Source organism: Penicillium arizonense (assembly GCF_001773325.1).
Source record: "Penicillium arizonense strain CBS 141311 chromosome Unknown PENARI_contig006, whole genome shotgun sequence".
Lineage (NCBI taxonomy): Eukaryota > Fungi > Ascomycota > Eurotiomycetes > Eurotiales > Aspergillaceae > Penicillium > Penicillium arizonense.
Genome location: NW_019173283.1, coordinates 883824 through 901185, shown reverse-complemented (window position 1 = coordinate 901185; position 17362 = coordinate 883824). Strand labels below are relative to the sequence as shown.

The 17362-nt window shown below is 50.8% G+C and overlaps 6 protein-coding genes across 6 annotated transcripts; 2 read left to right on the top strand and 4 right to left on the bottom strand.

Annotated features, from left to right (window-relative positions):
- Positions 1–57: 57 nt before the first annotated feature.
- Positions 58–1248, top strand: PENARI_c006G02880 (uncharacterized protein; the record flags this gene model as incomplete). The annotated part of the gene is made up of 5 exons (XM_022630227.1): positions 58–95; positions 178–583; positions 676–731; positions 785–932; positions 997–1248. The coding sequence occupies 5 exons, from the start codon at positions 58–60 to the stop codon at positions 1246–1248; spliced, it is 900 nt and encodes a 299-aa protein (XP_022489664.1).
- Positions 1249–2297: 1049 nt separating this feature from the next.
- Positions 2298–3068, bottom strand: PENARI_c006G01543 (translation initiation factor eIF1; the record flags this gene model as incomplete). The annotated part of the gene is made up of 5 exons (XM_022630163.1): positions 2298–2312; positions 2368–2501; positions 2560–2652; positions 2745–2819; positions 3041–3068. 5 exons carry the CDS (start codon positions 3066–3068, stop codon positions 2298–2300), a joined length of 345 nt encoding a protein of 114 aa, XP_022489616.1.
- Positions 3069–3546: 478 nt separating this feature from the next.
- PENARI_c006G11107 (uncharacterized protein) lies at positions 3547–4303 on the bottom strand (the record flags this gene model as incomplete). The annotated part of the gene is made up of 8 exons (XM_022630613.1): positions 3547–3627; positions 3695–3711; positions 3777–3874; positions 3924–3935; positions 4008–4024; positions 4080–4111; positions 4169–4219; positions 4267–4303. The coding sequence occupies 8 exons, from the start codon at positions 4301–4303 to the stop codon at positions 3547–3549; spliced, it is 345 nt and encodes a 114-aa protein (XP_022489501.1).
- Positions 4304–5299: 996 nt separating this feature from the next.
- PENARI_c006G06979 (mediator of RNA polymerase II transcription subunit 12) lies at positions 5300–10262 on the top strand (the record flags this gene model as incomplete). Its single annotated transcript, XM_022630420.1, has 6 exons — positions 5300–5855; positions 5906–6503; positions 6556–6760; positions 6820–7452; positions 7505–7809; positions 7859–10262. The coding sequence occupies 6 exons, from the start codon at positions 5300–5302 to the stop codon at positions 10260–10262; spliced, it is 4701 nt and encodes a 1566-aa protein (XP_022489592.1).
- An 893-nt stretch (positions 10263–11155) lies between these two features.
- On the bottom strand, positions 11156–12245 carry PENARI_c006G05671 (uncharacterized protein; the record flags this gene model as incomplete). Its single annotated transcript, XM_022630349.1, has 2 exons — positions 11156–11915; positions 11971–12245. 2 exons carry the CDS (start codon positions 12243–12245, stop codon positions 11156–11158), a joined length of 1035 nt encoding a protein of 344 aa, XP_022489515.1.
- A 947-nt stretch (positions 12246–13192) lies between these two features.
- On the bottom strand, positions 13193–16463 carry PENARI_c006G08526 (uncharacterized protein; the record flags this gene model as incomplete). Its single annotated transcript, XM_022630495.1, has 5 exons — positions 13193–15514; positions 15571–15752; positions 15812–15902; positions 15958–16090; positions 16144–16463. The coding sequence occupies 5 exons, from the start codon at positions 16461–16463 to the stop codon at positions 13193–13195; spliced, it is 3048 nt and encodes a 1015-aa protein (XP_022489695.1).
- Between the last annotated feature and the right edge of the window lie 899 nt (positions 16464–17362).

The following is a 17362-nucleotide window of genomic DNA, read 5'->3' as shown; positions in this document are numbered from 1 at the left end:
GCCGATCGCAACGGTCACATTTAATAACCCCTTCCAATCATTGCGTGGCGGCCGCATATGCCGCGATTCAGAATAAAGGCTGGCTCCTCCTCGACGTAATGCCTCTCCTCCGCCATACACTCCCCACGAACACCTATCTCGTGCCGACTTGAACCTCCGATCAGCTATTCCACCCAGCTATCTCAACCCTCCCACCCCATTGCCGCAAGGCCAATTGGCTAAAGAGGTGGCTTCCCCATCATCTTCCGCCGTCCCACCCTCCCCGACCTCCTCGACTTCCCGTACCCCACTCAGCAGCGATGCCGGCCAGACTGCTCCATCAGCACTCCACCCTCGGGTGGCTGTCATTCTGGGTGTCGACCGCAGGTGGTATATTCCCTTGTTGGTCTGTCGCGCGCTAAGCACGCTGCCCGCTGCTTGGTGGGGGCTGCGATGTGCGTTTACCTTCTTGGCTGAGCTTCTGCATATTCGGCCGGGGATGGGACGGGAGGGGTGGGCGGCGGCGATTGTTGGTAGTGTTGGACAGGAATGGGATGTTGAGAGGAGATTCCGTGTGACGGAGGTGGCTTTGGCTATTATGTGGGTATGTTATATCTCCCCGGCCTATGTCTATCTTGATTAATATTGATATGGGGCTCAATCTCGTATGCGTCTTGATACTGACAGACTCACCAGTGCTGCGCATCCGCATACCTTTCATATTTCTTCGCTGATTGCATGATGTCTCGATGGTTGGTCATTCGAAACCCTCCCTGTTATTCCTCATACTCATCCTTGAATCCAGGCTTCTAAACTACACACCGCCAGCCGTTGTGATCCGCCTGTTAACCACAAACGGCCTGATAGCATATATAACATCTTGGGTGCTCTACCTATCCGGCGCATCCTCGGACCCTCGACTACTCCTACCGGCCTGGATATCCATAACAACTGTACGTTACCGTATATCCACCTCCAACCCATACACATCCACATACTGATCATGTCGCAATACAGTCTTTAACATTCGTCTACCACGCAACCCAAAACCACGCCACAATAAAACGCGAAACAGCAGCTTCCCTGCTAGTCGTCTCAGTAGCAAGTTTCCTAAGCATGTCCTCACTCCTCATGCAGCTCCATCTAACGCGTGAAAATGAACCCGAAGTCCCTGTTTTCGTTATCACGCGCAAATTGTGGGATTGGGCCGTTGCTATCTTCCTGCGTATGCGTATTGCGGATGAGAGGGTTGTTGTCGGGGAGTTGTAGGTTTTCTGTGTTGTTCATTCGCTTTTGGGGTTGCTTTTTATCTTTGTTCTGTCTTTCTTCTTTCAGGATATCCAACAGAGTTGCTTTCAACATGACGATTCGAGTCGATCTACAGCGTTCGGTAGTGGTGGTTTTTGTACATTTTCGGGATTGGAGGGCTGTCTTCTTCCTCATACTTTTGTTTGGATTTTTGTTACGGTCTTTCTTTGTTGCGATTTTATACCCCTGGCCTAGGGATTTCTTTTCTAGATAGGTCAATTCTCTTGGAACTTTCATGCATCAAAGGATTTTATAGTTGGAAAGTGATAATCCCTAGGACTAACTCCTACTGAATTGATGGAGTCAGGGTAGGGCTTGGACATGTTCTTTAGCGTATGAATGATGGATAGATCTAATCAGTCCTTATGGTGGGTTAGTTCACAATACAAAGATCCCGAGTGGAATCCCATTTCGCGTTCTACGTTTACACCCAAGCCTGCCGTCTGGAGTATTGGATAAACAGTTGAAATTCCTTGTTTTCAAGCAAAAGCACTGAATTACAAAACAGATAGTTAAAAAAACACAGTACGAAGAAGGGAAGAAAGTTGAGACTGCATCGCATGCCCCAGTTCCACCTGGATCTCCCTGAGAAGCCAGGTTGACAAATTGACCAAGGCAATGAGCAACAAGTAACCCTCTCAAGTAGGAAACGAATGCGAACACAGTCATAAGGAAAAAAAAGATAAAAGATTGTCTGGCTAAGCAGGTAATGGGTATCTACCAACGCGTCGTTCCGTCATAATCCCGTCCTAATGATAAGCGGTCGAGCCCCCGCTCTCCTGCCGACCATGCGGGTATCGGCGCACACAGGTGTAGCGGGTCATTTCGACAAGGCCCAGGTCTACGCCAGGCACAGAGTGGTGGGGGGAGAAAGCAAGACTCCTGATCGGTTTGAGGGCCAGTACAGAGATAGGCCAGCGGGATAGAGATGCATGGGCAAGCTTCCTATTCCACCGCTCACAGGGCGACAAACTGGGAAGAGGGGATCGGAACAAGGCATGTTGTTGGGATTAGAATCCGTGGACCTGAGAGTGCTGGGTTAGATGGTGATACTACCGAGCAGGAAGCGGGGCGACATACCTTGATGGTCTTGGCATCAAGCTCCAGGCCCTCCTTCTTGTCAGTCAAGAACTCCTGGACATCCTTTCGCTGGTCTCCTTGCAGTTGAATCACCTCGCCCATCTCGGTGTCAGCGACGATGGTGCCATTGCAAGCTGAGAAACAAGTTAGTGTGAGTCCGGACGAGAAAAAGCAATAAGGCCAAAAACATACCGAACTTCTTCTTGATGACCTTAAGAATCTTCTTCTGGTCGAACTTCTTAGGCAGACCCTGAACAGTGGTCAGAGTCTTACGACCATTGCGCTCTGTGAAACAAGACGGTTAGCATGGTACCCCTTTTAGCGCCGGCGAGCCGCGACGGCAGCGACCGACGGGAAGGACGGGAACAAGGACGTACGCTGAATCCGTATGTGGATATAGTTCTGAGACTGTTTGGTCTCGCCGGTATCTTCGTCGGCTTCGGCGAAGGGGTCTGTGACGGTGTAGGGTCAGCCTCAGTCCAGTACCAAATTATTACCCCGCCGCAGTAAGACTCGGTGAGACGAGGTGGGGGAGAGTTGGGATCCACATCTCACACTCAGCCCGGGAGCAGATGCATCTCCAGGTCGCGTCGAGAGTGTACAAAGGCGTGGGAATGTATGAAAATGGGCTGAAGCCCGACACGCGCTGCGAGGGGGAAAGTGGCGAACTTACCGAAGGTCTTGAGGTTTTCGATGGACATAAACTCGGCCTTTGCGTGGTAAACGGCTCTTGAAAGCGTTGTTGGTAGAGAGAACGAGAGGCGAGATTCAATATCTCTTTGAAAGACGAGGGGTGTGTGTGGAACGGAGAGAGGCTTGAGGCTGAAATGTTGGAAGAATCAGAGAGAAGAGCAGAGCCTTTTGAGGCAAGAGTCACGTTGTGGGGAAGGCGGTGAGGGGCAGGCGGTGTAGCCCAGGTACATCTACGACGAGGTGGCAATATGAGGTGTACTGATGTACTGAATACTTCTAAACTAAACTGGCAAACAATTATGCCCAGATGACTTTGATTGCGGCAATATTGAGGTCTGAGCGAAACTCATGGATATTGGTACAGCGTTACAATATGGTGGATCCCCCCAACCTTTATATCAAACCCAACACCTTTACCAATTGTAATATAGTGAAGATTGCAGGAAAGTATTATGTCTGTTGTAGAAAGGTATCGAATTCGCGTGTTTAGGCCGAAGGCAGGGGAGTCGGTATGGCGGCGGCACGGCCACCAGGAGCCTGGGGAGGCATGAAGAGCGGGAAGTAGGTCTGGAATAGGGTCAGAAAGATGCCAGTGGCCATGTAGATCGAATATCATGCTGTTCAGGGCACATACAACAACCAGGGCCATCACTATACCACGATATTAGTCGAATTTCAAGGCAAAGGGGGCAGGGGCACACATGGGAAACACGAACAGGACATGAGAACCGACATATAAGCCGGTGTAGCAGCATTCTTCTTCTGGTCTGGGGATTCACCGAGCCAGGTCTGGAGCGAAAAGACGAATGAAACCCTGTATTCGAATCAGATCGGGCCGATACCACTGCTTGTCTCACACTTACCATCCGATCATACTGTGTCCCGCGAGTTGTTAATAATGTTCTTCGTTCTTGACCTGTGATAAATGCGCGGCGCGTATCGCTTACCGGTTGCGAGTGAACATCTAGGAGGCGAAGTGTCAGCACAAACGTATCGCGACGAGCTGGGGAGGCACTTACAGCGGCCATGGGCATGGTGCTCGACATTGTGCCTGTCGCATAACATCAGTCCTGATCCTGGGGCTGGGTTATCTGGAGACGTGGCGTACTGGAGATATCGGCATCGCTGCTGCTCTTGGGAGGATCGACGTAGGGGATGGCTGGGGTTGTTAAATTGACTGCAATAACCGGAATCAAGTCCACTCACCGAGGTCAGCCCTCCGCATATCTTTCTTTGACGACATGGTTGGTGTTGGATGGTTGTAAGAAGGATCGAACTGACCCCGTACGCCAAGACCAGTCTGGGCCTCCCTCCGAAACCCCCGGATTGAATATCTCCGACACTTCTCTTTACGTTTACTTCTTACACCTTGCTTACATCTTATACCGAATATTACGGAGGGCCGGCAAAGCAGATCATTGCATTACCCACCGAGAACATGTCGTGACCGGGTCCAACTGGCTGTCGGTGTGATGCCTGTGCATTGGTCACTTTCAGCCCCCTTGCAGTCTGATTGCCAGAGCACCTTGCACGGCATCTGAAAGCATAACCAGGTCAAACATGCCTCGGAGACCAAAGGCCAGGTTGTGACAGCTCACCTCATGTCGATCGGTTATGTGCTCCGGAGGTGGGCCGACGCTCTACGGAATGTGGACGGTGGACAGTGGCTGGTGGACTTGATAAGCAGACTTGAAGCCTCGGGGATTATTTGGCCAAGACTGCTCTTTGACCTGTGTAACAACTTCATCAAGAGAAGAAAAAGGAAGTGTAATCCCGCGCGGCTAAGACTTGTAACGAAACAGGCAAATCGCCACGGACAAGGACATGGGAGGGGGGGCGCGGTCTTTGACGGGAGTTGGCGGACTTGGCTGGCATGATAGGACATCTCGGTAAAGACTCGGATATCAGGGGCAAATAGATGTGGCTCCATTCTTGGTAACACTGAAGTTGTAGTTAATCATATGATATGGAAATCATTCCGTCGATCCCTAACTGGACACTGAGCACTTCGGCTTCTTGGACTTGCTTGTTTCGACTGTTCCCCATATCCGCTCTATATCCGAGTCCCCGATCTTCAGCCCTTAACATTTTCCTTCACCTCCAACCTATCACGCCTTAATCTCGTCTAATCTCTGCACGTTCTGCACTTTGGTATCTCCGATCTGACCCACGATTCGTTTCCTCCCACATATCGCCCGAATGACCTGATTATTCGCCCATATCGCATCATGAGCCTAAGATGATCCCCCAATCTTCCGGCCAACCGTGGGGCCCTTCTCTACGAACGGTCAATGGCCCCGGACGGGTTGAGAATGCGATGTTAGGCCATGATCATCTCGACAGGCCTATGCCGCAGCCGCCGATCCGCCCAGCCGTCGTCGACCTGACCGCAGGCGGTCCAGAGTCGCAGGATCGAGAACCACCCCCCAAACGACCGAGATTGGATGTGCCAGGTGGATCAAATGCGACGGATACTGGTGCGACTATGAGCGCAGAGGCAAGGAGTGCTCCTGGAAGCGCAACTCCGCGACCTACGGTGTCGTGGCGCGGCCGGCCGCTCTGGTCCTTTCAAGCCGTGGTGTCGGAACTTCCGAACAACGAGAATCGAGGCGATGGCACCGGTTCGAAGCCTCCATCGCCGCCGCCGTTACCTGCTCAGCCATGGGAGATCCCCGCTGTCGAGCCCCCGGCAACCACCGTTGTGAAGTCGAGGGAAAGCTCACCCGTCGGCGCTGTACAGACGACCCCATATCGCATTGAGACCCCCTCCGCTGCCCCGGTATACAAGAACCAAAGTAAGTGATAGCCATATCGCAGGGTGTCGCTATCGGTCTAACATCTGCAGAACCCGCCGATTTCACCCCATGGACCGGGAACCATCCCGAGGACATCCTCAACGAGCAAACCGCGAAACAAGGATATTACGACCGGACACAAGTCTCCCAGAATGAATCCAATACCGCAAGACCAGCTCTTTACGCGCAGTTGAAACACCGGACGGGGTTGCAGATGCTCTCGTCGGTCTTTGCCGCGGCATTAGAGAAACGGCAGAACCACAACACCATCCACGCACCGTCAACCTTTAAACCGCCTCCTCGAGTCACTCTCACAGATAACAAGCGCGAAGGCTGGCTTCGCGATCTCGCCAATCCAACTGTTCCGCTGCGAAGGCTGAGCCGAACCATTCCACACGGTATCCGCGGCAAGGTTCTTCTGGACCAGTGCCTCGGGAAATGGATTCCTGTCGCACGCGCTGTCTGGCTCGCCAAATGTGTCGGTGCTAATGAGATTCGTGCGTTCAAGCGCAAAGGCACAAGCGGTGCGCTGGCTGTCGGCTTGGAGGCGAAATGGGTTCGGGAATGGACGGCAAATGTTCAACAGTTTGTCGAGGGTGTATTCAGCGCGCCAAAATCCTCGGACTGGAAGGCCAAGATGACTTATGCGTATGTGTTAATGGTTTCCCTCTTGTGAACAGCATGCTTACTCTTATCGCAGTGTTGGGTTGACTGCTCGTCTGTTCTTCGAAAACCTGCTCGATCATGATCACTTCCTTGAGTGGTTTTTGACATCCTTTGAGGCTGCCTCGCTCGGTACAATCCCCGTCTGGCTGTTGATGCTCGGTGTATATTGGAATAGTATAATGCGATATCGACGAAGAGGGCGACGACTGGCCGAGCTGCTGCTCGAAAAGCTGCGCCAGGTGAGTTATTTTTGAGAAAACCAATATGTGTCTGCCGTCAATACTAATGGTTATCATAGGCAAATGAAGCAAAACTTGCTTCTCTTCAACCTCTCATCGATCGACTTGCTCGCTTCATCAAACGTCTCGTTTGTGACCATACGCCCTCAATGATCCTCCCGAACACTTGGGAGACGTATAAACAACAAGTGTCATCGGTTCTCGACCTAGAAAAAGCATGTGAAAAAGCCCTATTCCAAAACCTCGCCGAACGCAATGCGCGAGTGCAGCGGCCAAATCATTCCAAACAAACCAACAACCGCTCACCACATCAACGCATCATCCGACACCTCGATTCCATCCGCTCCGCACACGACATCTCCTCCATGTCCTCCTACTTCGACACCTTTGAAGACAAGGCTGAGTTGGTCTCCAAGCTGCTGGAATGGCTGTCCACGCCCTTCCGCCATGGCCTCTGCCGGGTCTACATCGGTGCTCGCCTTCTTCGAAAATGGAAATCAGCTGGCGTGGACATAGACAGCCACATACTCGCTTTTCTCTCACGTGGACGGAATAATCAGAAGTTGAACATGGACCAGATCTATCATGTTATCTCTGAGCTTGTCAGGTCACAGACATTCTCAGTTGGTCGCTATCTTCAGTGGCTTATGGCGAGAGGTGTTACCAATAGCCCTTCAATCACAGATCATTATGTGAGTGTTGTATCTTGGAGGAGCGAAGCCTCTAATTACTGACAAACTGCAGATAAAGGACTTACCAATCGACATCGGACTGATCGCGCAACTTCCCGTTGGTCGTCTTCCAGAACACGTTGCGAATTTGCGCAACACTCTGCAAACACGGACTGGGCTATCTGTTTCTGAAGAATATGCCGTAATTGACAATGTGAAAGAGATCATCAGCCAACGTCTGCCGGGGATTTTTGGTGACAATGCACGTACGACAATGGCAGTAGATTCATTACCGTCGAGCCTAACGTGGGCCGTCAAGGCGGAAATTGGTCAGTGGCTACGCCGTGCCATTGCCCAACACAATCGAAATGCAGCAGAGTGAGTACATTCTTTCTACCTAGTTCTTCCTCCACTAATATCTGGATAGATCGACTACTGCGGCATTCCCTGCTGGTGCTGTTCCCGTGGTATCTGCGCTAACTCCCACCGAGATCTATATTGTCCGTGACATTCTGGAATCATTTGGGGACATCTCAATGTTAGCTGATGTATTGAACTTCGCATCAAGCTGCACCGACAGCACTGTCCTTGCATCAGTAGCAGATACCACAAACTGCCATTTCGACTCTCTCTGCGTGATCGGCGCTACAACCGATCTCTTCCGGCGACTTATTGATGCATACGCAGGCATCAAGAGGTTCGGCGTGCCAGGCCTTGATTTGGTTTTCTCTCTGATCGAACTTGGCTTGCGTATTCCGAGCGAGGTCAATACTGTTGCAATTCTTCGGCAGGATCTCTCCCGCATGGAAAACAAGTCGATCATGGCTGCGTACTCCCCCGTCTCTGACCACATCCCCGACAACTTCGGTGACACCGATCCCTTCCTTCGAGAGAAGTTGGATCAGATTTTACTGACAGGAAATGTCATGGATGAGCCCACTTTGGACGCGATATTCAGCGCATTGACGAAACATCTGGAGGCCGAGGAGGGTCATTCGAAACTGTCAGCAAACGATACATGTCGTTACCTGGCACAGTTGAGGTCTTTCCACCCGAAACACTTCGATGTCATTCTCGCCCGCTGGGTCTGTGGCCATCTGCGATCGCCTGACCGTACTACTTTGCTACGGATTCTCCCGCCGCTCATCGGTGTCGGATGCGTTACCATTCGAGCATTCCTGGCCCTTGCGATGAGACTTGCGCTGTCTACACCAGCGAAAATTCCCAATACAGCTCACTTGCCGGCAGACCTCGTCCAGCTTCTCTTGCCTTCCACTAAAGAGAACAGACGGTTTGATCTGGTCTCCTATCGGTTCCAGCTAGCACAACAGGAATTCCTCACCAAGAATACTGAGGAAGCGCTCAAGATCGTTTGCGATGCGGCGGCTTCAGCCAATACCGGTGATGATGCTCCGGCCAAGTACAGTGATCTGGAGAACTCGATGGTCATATTGCTGCGTGATCTTCTCGTGAGAAAGCCTGAGTGTGTGGCGCAGAAGTGCATGCAAAAGCTCGCTGAGCAGTATCCGGCCGCTTTGGGTATGGTTCAGAAAGCACTTGATCTTCTTCTGGGTATTGATTCACACTCAGATGGAAAATCAGTTCTTTCCGAGATTGAGAAGCTGGCTAGTATGACCGACGACTTTTCGCTTCCATTCTGTCAACTCAAGCTGCAAGTACTATTCCACGCAGATTCAGGAACTGAGGATCGCAACAGTATTGTCGATGCCATGTTCAAGACGGCTGTGGCAGATTCCCGCGCCCACAGGCTTCATTGGGTTGATCTTGTTGCGCTGATGAGCCCCGATGCAGTTCGACAGATTCGCGAACGTGCCGAAAAGGAGTTCTTCTCTGTTCCACTCTTGGAAGACTCGACCAGCGATACGCCCGATCAACCCGACAAGCTGGGGCCACTAGAAACAGCCAAATTGTATCTCACCATCATCGAAGAACTCGCAGGCAGCGTCCCCGAGTCCGGAACCTCATCCGTCGGCTCAGTCCTTGTGGAGAAGATGGACGCACTCCTGCACAAGATCATCACAATGCACAGTACCCTCGTCAACACCCAAAGCACAGCCAGCCAAACCCGCTCAAAATTCGAACGCGGCCTCGCATTCTGGTTCTCAGCGCTCCTCCGCATGGTCGTCATCCATCGCTCCGCCTTCATCCACCAACCCCAAACGCTCAAGCCTAACCCTCCCCACGACCAACTCCGCCTCCTAATCTCAATCTTCTGCATCGCCCTCTCCCGCCTCCCAGGCAATGTCCTTCGCCTCTTCCCAGCAGCGGACTACTTCCCCCACCCAACGTCAACCCCGGAAGACTACCGCCCCTGCCCAGGAATCCTCCTTCAAACCCACGCCCTCGACGTGGCAGCCTCCCTCATCGATATCTTCTCCGATGAAGTCCGCTTCCAATGCGCCCGCTTCCTCAAAGAGAAATGTCCCTCTTTCGTGCCATTCCAGAATGACTCCCGTTTCCTCTACCTCCTCGGTCCGACGCCTGATCAGTCCTCTGTCAATCCACAGCACGTCTCTGCCCCGTCACCGGCGGCGTCAGCGTCGACTCCTACCCCCACGCCTGCGCCTTTCCCTGCTGTCGGTGCATCCGCTGCGCAGCAGTCTGCCGTTGCGGCGTCTAGCTTGTCGAGTGGATATCCTGATGATACGAATTGCATGGCGAGTCGGTTGCGTCTTCAACATCGGGGCAGAGTCGTTGGGCCTTATCCTGTAAGGCCTTGGGAGTTGCTTGAGGATGCGGCGCCGTTTGTGGGTGTTAATGATACGGCCGTTAACTTGGGCTATTTCGATGCTCGGCGTGTGAGAGCTTGATGGCTCGTCGCGAATCTTCTTGGAGGGGTTATTTAGGGCTAGCATCTCTTCGATCCCGGTTATCTCCATGCCTCCTCTCCGACCTTCTTCTCTCGACATGTCCCATTCTTGGTCTCTCGATCTTGAGAGCTCGCCATCTCTCCCTCCCCTTTCACCCTCTCAACCCGACTCTTTACTCCTACGCGCCGTATTCCCCCTCCCCCTTCACTCCACGCTCTCCTTCACCACCGTTACCTTACCTCAACGTCTCTCCTACTTATCGATTACTACCGTGAGCGCTTGCATAAGACAATCTTTCCGATCTATTTCACGTTCTGTTCTGCTCTTTGCTCTCCATTTCGGCCCAGTTCTTCTTTTTTTCTTCTTTTCGTTTTGTTCGGGACATCTCATTGGCGTGCATCATCTTCTGCTTTCAACCACACTGGCATTCGGTATCTATGACATGACATGGCATGCAACATGCAGGATTGCATCGAGAAGCATTTTGTATATATATATCCACCGGCTTCCTTTTCGGCGTTCTATTTTGATTTCAACTAGGCAAGGAGGGAAAGGACTCAAGTGGTTCCTATCTTTGCCGGGGAAATCAATATCACTTGCAACCATCAATATCAACTATGATCTGCTATTGGCTATTACTTCTGCCTTGACTTAATTTTGCATCTATTCTTTATCCTCGATATTCTTTTCCAGTTCTTGGTTTAGGGCTAACTAACCATTTTGGGATTTTGAAACTCTGGGACGGAAAACCGTTAGAGCGGGAGTATCCGTTCCGCTCCCATATATAGTTAATCTCTACTTCATCCTTCTACAACACCACCACCTCTTGTACATGCCACAAGCCAACACAAAATACTAGAAATGATTTTCCAAGATACATCAAAGGAAAGCAATCAAGTCATCATCTCATTCCAAGTATCCGCAGCCGCCTGCCCACTCAAACCAGCAACGGCACTCTCAGCAGCATAGCACTGATCGATAGTAGCCTGAGGAGCATTACACGGGCTACGAAGACGGTTGCAGACCAAATCAGCAGGAGCATCGATCGTAGGCGACGATCCAAAGGGGAAGTCGTTCTGGTTGTTGGTGGTGTAAGAGTAATCCGTACGTCCATCAAGACCATACTCCCACTTGATAGTGGGATCGGTGCACGTTCCGTAATCAAGACCACCACCAGAGTCGCCAGTGTTGCTGCAGTCATCCGCCGTCACGGTGGTCGTAACCTCGAGAGTTTTGGTGTCTGTCGAGGTGACGGTTGAGATTTCGGTGACGACCTGGTTGTTGGTGATGGTGCTTGTGTCGGTTGTGGTGATTGTATCGGTGACCGTTTCAGTTTCTGTAACGCCGGGCTCGGTGACAGTGGAGGTGCCGATGTATTCGGTTGTGGTTGAGACGGGGCCTGGGGTTGTGATTGTTGATGTTACTGTTGGGCCGTCTTCTGTTACGGTTGTTAGATCCGTGGTTGTTGCGGTGCACGAGCTGATTGTCGAGACGACGGTTTCAGTCTCTGTCTCTGTGGTGGTTGATCCGGCGATGTTGTTGTTGCCGGTTGTCACAGTCGCTGTGCAGGCAGTGATTATTTCCGTGATGGTGGCTGAGCCTGTGCCGTCGCCGTCGATAGTGACGGTCACGGTGGCAGTGGGCGAGACAGGGCTGAAGATATTATCGTTAGCCGCTTGGCTTCAATTTTTCAATATATCAGGCTCACCAGTCAGTCGTAGTGAACGGCGGTGGAGAATGGTAACCATAATGGTGGCCGCAGTGGTTGTCAGACCCTCCATATCCCCCTTCTGGGCCACCATGGCTGTAGCTATCGTCTCCATCGATGTTGATGTTCGCGGTATCTCCATGGCCGGAACTTCCCCAGAATGTGTCCTCGGCCCAGGCGTCGGGACCAGAGCCACCGGCCACAGGGGCTGCAAGGGCAGGAAGCACATGCAGCAAGGCCGCCGAGAGAGCCGCAAGATTGGCGTAAGACGGCATGGTCGAATTAGAAATTATCCTATTAGATCGATTATAATCAGATCAACAAAAAGTATGGAAAAATAGAATGGGACTACGCCGAGTCCCTATGAAAATAATTCGCCAAAAGAGTGTGGGTGATGTTCGTGACTTCGACAGTCGTCGTATGAAGCTATATTTATACACTCACAAGTACGGAGTACGTAAATACACATTTTTGGGAAGGAATGATAAGCATGTGGAGCTCGGTTTATATACGTATCTATCCTACTTTGGTCCTCTACTGGATTCTTCATGACGTCGAGTTCATAACATCTGCTAGGGTTACCTGATTCAAGAGCAAGCAACGTTATTCTAAAGAATGCCACGCCACAATTGCACCGATCCACTCCAATATACCCTCGCCAAGGGCAAGTATGCGAGCTCTTATGGCTAAAACGATTTCTACTAATATTATCCATGTGTACTATGATATATTGTGCCAGTATATTCGTACTTGTTTTTCTTACATCCAACAAGATCTAAACTACAAGATACAAACAAAACTCCTCTAAAACTGATATCCTGTAGTTAAATAAGATATCCATGGGTGTATAAGCAAGGAAAGCAATACAAGGCCGATGTGGTAGGGACACATTCCAGAAACATATTGCTCCTACTTCGGTGAGAACTAAAGGGTCGACGAGCTGGTAACCCCTGATTCAATTTCAAATTGCATAAATAATCCCAGTCCATTTTTTTGGGTTGTTTTCTTAATTGTCATTTCCGTTAACGTGGAAGTCCACAAACACAAGATAGACCATGGGAATAAAATCAGAAAAACAGAAAAAAGGACATGACAATAGTGCAGGCAGATCGGTATCCATAATACATAAAAAAAATAACAATAGAAAGCTCAACATCATCAAAGCAAGGCACATATCCTCTGACGTATCCATCTCCGTTTCCATATCCATTTCAACACTGACTTAGTTGTGGTCATTCCATTCTTCGTCCCAAACATTGATCGGCTCATCCTCATCCCGCGATGAAGCAGATGGACCGTTCGTGAGCGCAGGAGTAGGAGGAGGAGAATCCTCATAATTGGCGTTCTCTTGGTTGGCGGTTTCCTCGTTTGGGGTCTCTTCGTCAGCATCATCTGCATTGACGTATTTCTTCCTTTGTTCATCCTCCATTTCCATGATGAATGCTAGCAGCCACGCCTCTTCCAAACTAATCTCCAGCTCCGTTGCCTTGTCCATTACAATTTCCTCCATAGCATATTCCTTGGGCATAAAATCTTGTGGCAGGGGCGTGCGGTTAGCAAAACGCTCGCGGATAAGTGCATCCATTCGTATTTCCTCTTCGACGCAAAGCTCCTCTTTGGTTTTTGCTGCTGGTTCAGATGCTTCCTCTTTCTCTTCCTCCTGCTCTGTCTCTGAAGCTTTGCCCTTTCCCTTGACGTCCTCGTGCGCCTGAGAATTGCCCGTGGTGACATCTCTGGTTAGATCGGGGGCGGGTGGCTTGCTCGGAAGATTGGAGGAGGACTTTTCCCCGGGCTTAGCGGTAGGGAGGAACTTTGGAACTGGTTGATCCTGGGATTCGACATTGGTAAAGGCACTGGGTGGCTTTGGGGCAGTTACTGACTTGGGACTGTGAGATTTTATGGAGGCGGGAGCGGCTGATCTCCAGGAGCTCGCTGTGGCAGAGTATCTGGGAATAGTTCTCTGGGGCTCAACTGTGGTGGGTATCTCGAGGGCAACTGCTTTCTTGGGCTCGGTTGGAGCTAGCGTCTTGGGGGCTGCCGATGCAGAGGACTCAGCCTTGATTAAAGTCTTAGTTGGAGTGTTAATGGTAGTCGATGCAAAGGCCTCAGGCTTGGCCGGCGTCTTGGTTGGAGTCGAATCGAAAGGGTCGGTCTTAGTTGGAGATTCCAGACTCGCCGCTTTTCCTTCTCCGTATGCAGCTCTCTTAGCATGCAAGGGAATAGTGGGTATCAACTTGGACTCAAGTTTGGGAGTGATGGAGCGGAGCACTCCCTTGCCCTTCCGATCAGCAACTTGTTCAACACTGGGCGGGGCTGCCAGCAGCTGCTTGGTCTCGTCCTTGGGCGCTTCATCATCTGGATTTTCCTTCTTATCCTGAGCTGGAGCTTCAACGGTATCGCGCGAGCTCTGAACAGGCTCGCTCACAGCAGTCTGCGTGTCGTCTTCCTTTTCCACATCACCCAGAGGCTCGGAAGGTGTGGCAGTGACGATACCACTCTCAGAGTAATCAGGTTGAGTAGGGGGAAGGTCAGAACTTCCATCGGTGTCAGCATGGCGCACAGGGTTCAGACGAGGAATCTCGGAGTCAATTATTGGACCCTGGCGCTTGGGGCGCTCACATCCCTTTTCCTTAGGGCTGCTGGGGGCAGTGCTATCACTGCTAGATCGGCAGCTGGAAGCGGTCTCTCGGTGCAAGCCGGGCAGGTTGTTAATAGGTTGTTTGTGGGTGTACCCCTCTTGCAAACCATAGCCAGTTGAGGGGCTGTGCCAGTCGTTTTGCATGCCAGTGTATCCATTGTCAGCCATGTATGAATCTGGGTAGTATGGTGGTGAATGTTGGTTAGGTTGTATGTCATGCATTGGTTGACTGGAGACAATGAGAGGGCCAGTCGTGATGGGAGGCAGATATGAACCAGAACCAGGACCCACGTTAGCCATGTGCATTTGCTGAGGCATGTGTTGCAGAGGTGGTTGTGGGAGGAAGCCGGGTTGGTTGGGAACAATGAAAGGGTAAACCGGCGGGAAAGGCTCGGCAGTGTAGTATGGTGCAGGAGGGCCTTCTTGGAATTGCATCTGGGGGTTAAACATCATAGGCTGGGCAGCAGGGAAAGGACCTGGAGCCGGGAAGCCTTGGTTGGGATAGCCTTGAAAATTGTTTGGATGGTTTTGATGGAAGCCACTGCTGTTGGAGTAGCCGTGGCCAGGGAAGTGATTGTTCGGGAAGTTGTTGATCGGGAAGCCGGCTGGAACGTTATTGTTTGCGAAGCCCTGGCCATTGTAACCGTTTGGGGAGGTTGGACCGTTCATGTTCTGATGATTTCCGTAGCCGTTGGAGTATCGATTGCTTCCACCATAGTTACTGCGGGCATTACCTCCACGAGGCGGGAACTGACGACCACCTCTGGGACGGTTATTGTGGTTGTTGTTGAATCTCTGGCCGTTGCCACGGGGTGCCATTTGGTTATTGGCTCGCCCGGCCTGATTGCCCGGAGATCTCTGGGAATCCATGGGGGGATGCAGATAGAAGGTTTCGTCGGAATAATCCTACTACCGTTAGCAAACAGCTTAGCGAAAGAGAGGGAAAGAGGGAAAGAGCGTACCTTGACAGCTTCCTCGTAGTCGCCGAGGAAGGCAAAAGTGACTCGGCCTACCTGAAGAGGCTCGCCTGAGTTCAGTGACTGCTCGATGATGACGTTCTCAAGAGAACCCCAGCTGTTGAGGGCGTAAGCAATGTCGTACTCAGTAATGGGCTGTCCGGAGTGGTGTCCAATGATGGCGTCGCCTGATAGAAGTTAGGAAAGGTGAGATTGGGGAAGAAGAAAGAAGGTGGAAGGAACTTACGTTTACAAGCAGCAGGTTCAACCCTCAGTGTGCGATCATGCAGTTGGATCCCGGGGTACTGCTCGATGGCCTTTTGTGCAGACTCGGGGTTCTAGTAAGTGTCAGTTGTGTTCTATCAATACGCTTGAACACTCGGTATCACTTACATCAAATACCACAAACGCGCCAGGTAGGGCTTTCTGTCTGCCTTCCTTGACTTTGACCCAGCACTGACCAAACTCGGAGAATGTCTTGATTAGGTCTTCCTCCATACGTGCAGGAACAATTTTGGTAGACAGACTTGAGTAGCCTTAGTATATACTTCATGACTAGTCAGAGCGAGGGACACTCACTTTCCAACAAAGATAGAACATGAGTGGTCAAAGAAGCACTGGGCGTTCTTAGCCGTAATGGCTTGATTTATGCGATCCGCACGCCGAGGATATCTCGGCTGGTAGCCGCTTCCATTCGGTTTAGTTTGTGATTCTGGGGTGTTATGTCCGGAAGTACTCTGATCAGGAGTACTAGGGTCGCGAGGGACATATTCGACATGCTTGATGCCATTCTTGCGGGTATCATGTGCAGTTTCAGAGGCATTTGACTCAGAGCCACAGCCACTGGACTCAGGAGTCTTGGGCTCCTCAGCACCGGAGGTGATGTGCTGAATGACCATGTTTGATATATAGTATAACACTGACTGAATCTTTTTTTTTGTACTGCTAAACGAGAGTATTGCTAAAGTGCAAATAACGAACGAATGAATGAGTAAGCGAACGAGTAGGATAGATGAAACGGATTAGTAGGAAATATGAACACAGAGAGAGAAAGAGAAGGGAGGAGGACAGTGGGCGACGAGGGCCTTATATGAAAAGGTGGGCAGAGAGGCCAGCCCTTAGAAGAGCAGAGGTAAACCAAAGGTCCCATCATGACTCTTCTGCTGCTGCCAATCAAAAATTACAATTATATTATCACATAGCAATAGCCATGGATAGAGTATCGTGACCTTCGAGTATGAGCTAGAGCCAGCCTTTTCCTGGTATCGAGGTGGTATTTCCAACACTCATGACTCTTTATAGAGTTGTTTATCGGCCAGGGAATAAGGACCATGCAGTATTTGATTGGCTCTCAGAGGACTGTCTTGAATGTCGGCCTGAAGCCATGTATCAGACGAGAGACGTACTGATCAGAATGTCGTCAGTAGACGGCACCTAGATGGCAGTTGCATATACACAAACCATTCCCTCAATTTTACGTGGGAGGAAAATTGCCACCCCCTGAAGTATACAATGGAACTATTCTACTGATTATTATACATCTGCTGTCGATATAGAGTACGCTGAACCTCAGGAATACCGGGCTTGGTAACTTCAGTTGCAGGACTACCAAGAAAGACCATGACGTGATAAAGTGATAGAGTGAGAGAAACCAAAAGAATCAGACTAATAAACCCTTTGAATCTAGGGAGAGTAGTAGTGCAGTCAGTATAGTACACATATAGTAGAGTGAAGTGAAGTGAAGTTAACTTATCTCTTATCGGATCAATCCACGCCACCTCGGATGCTGGCCGGCGGC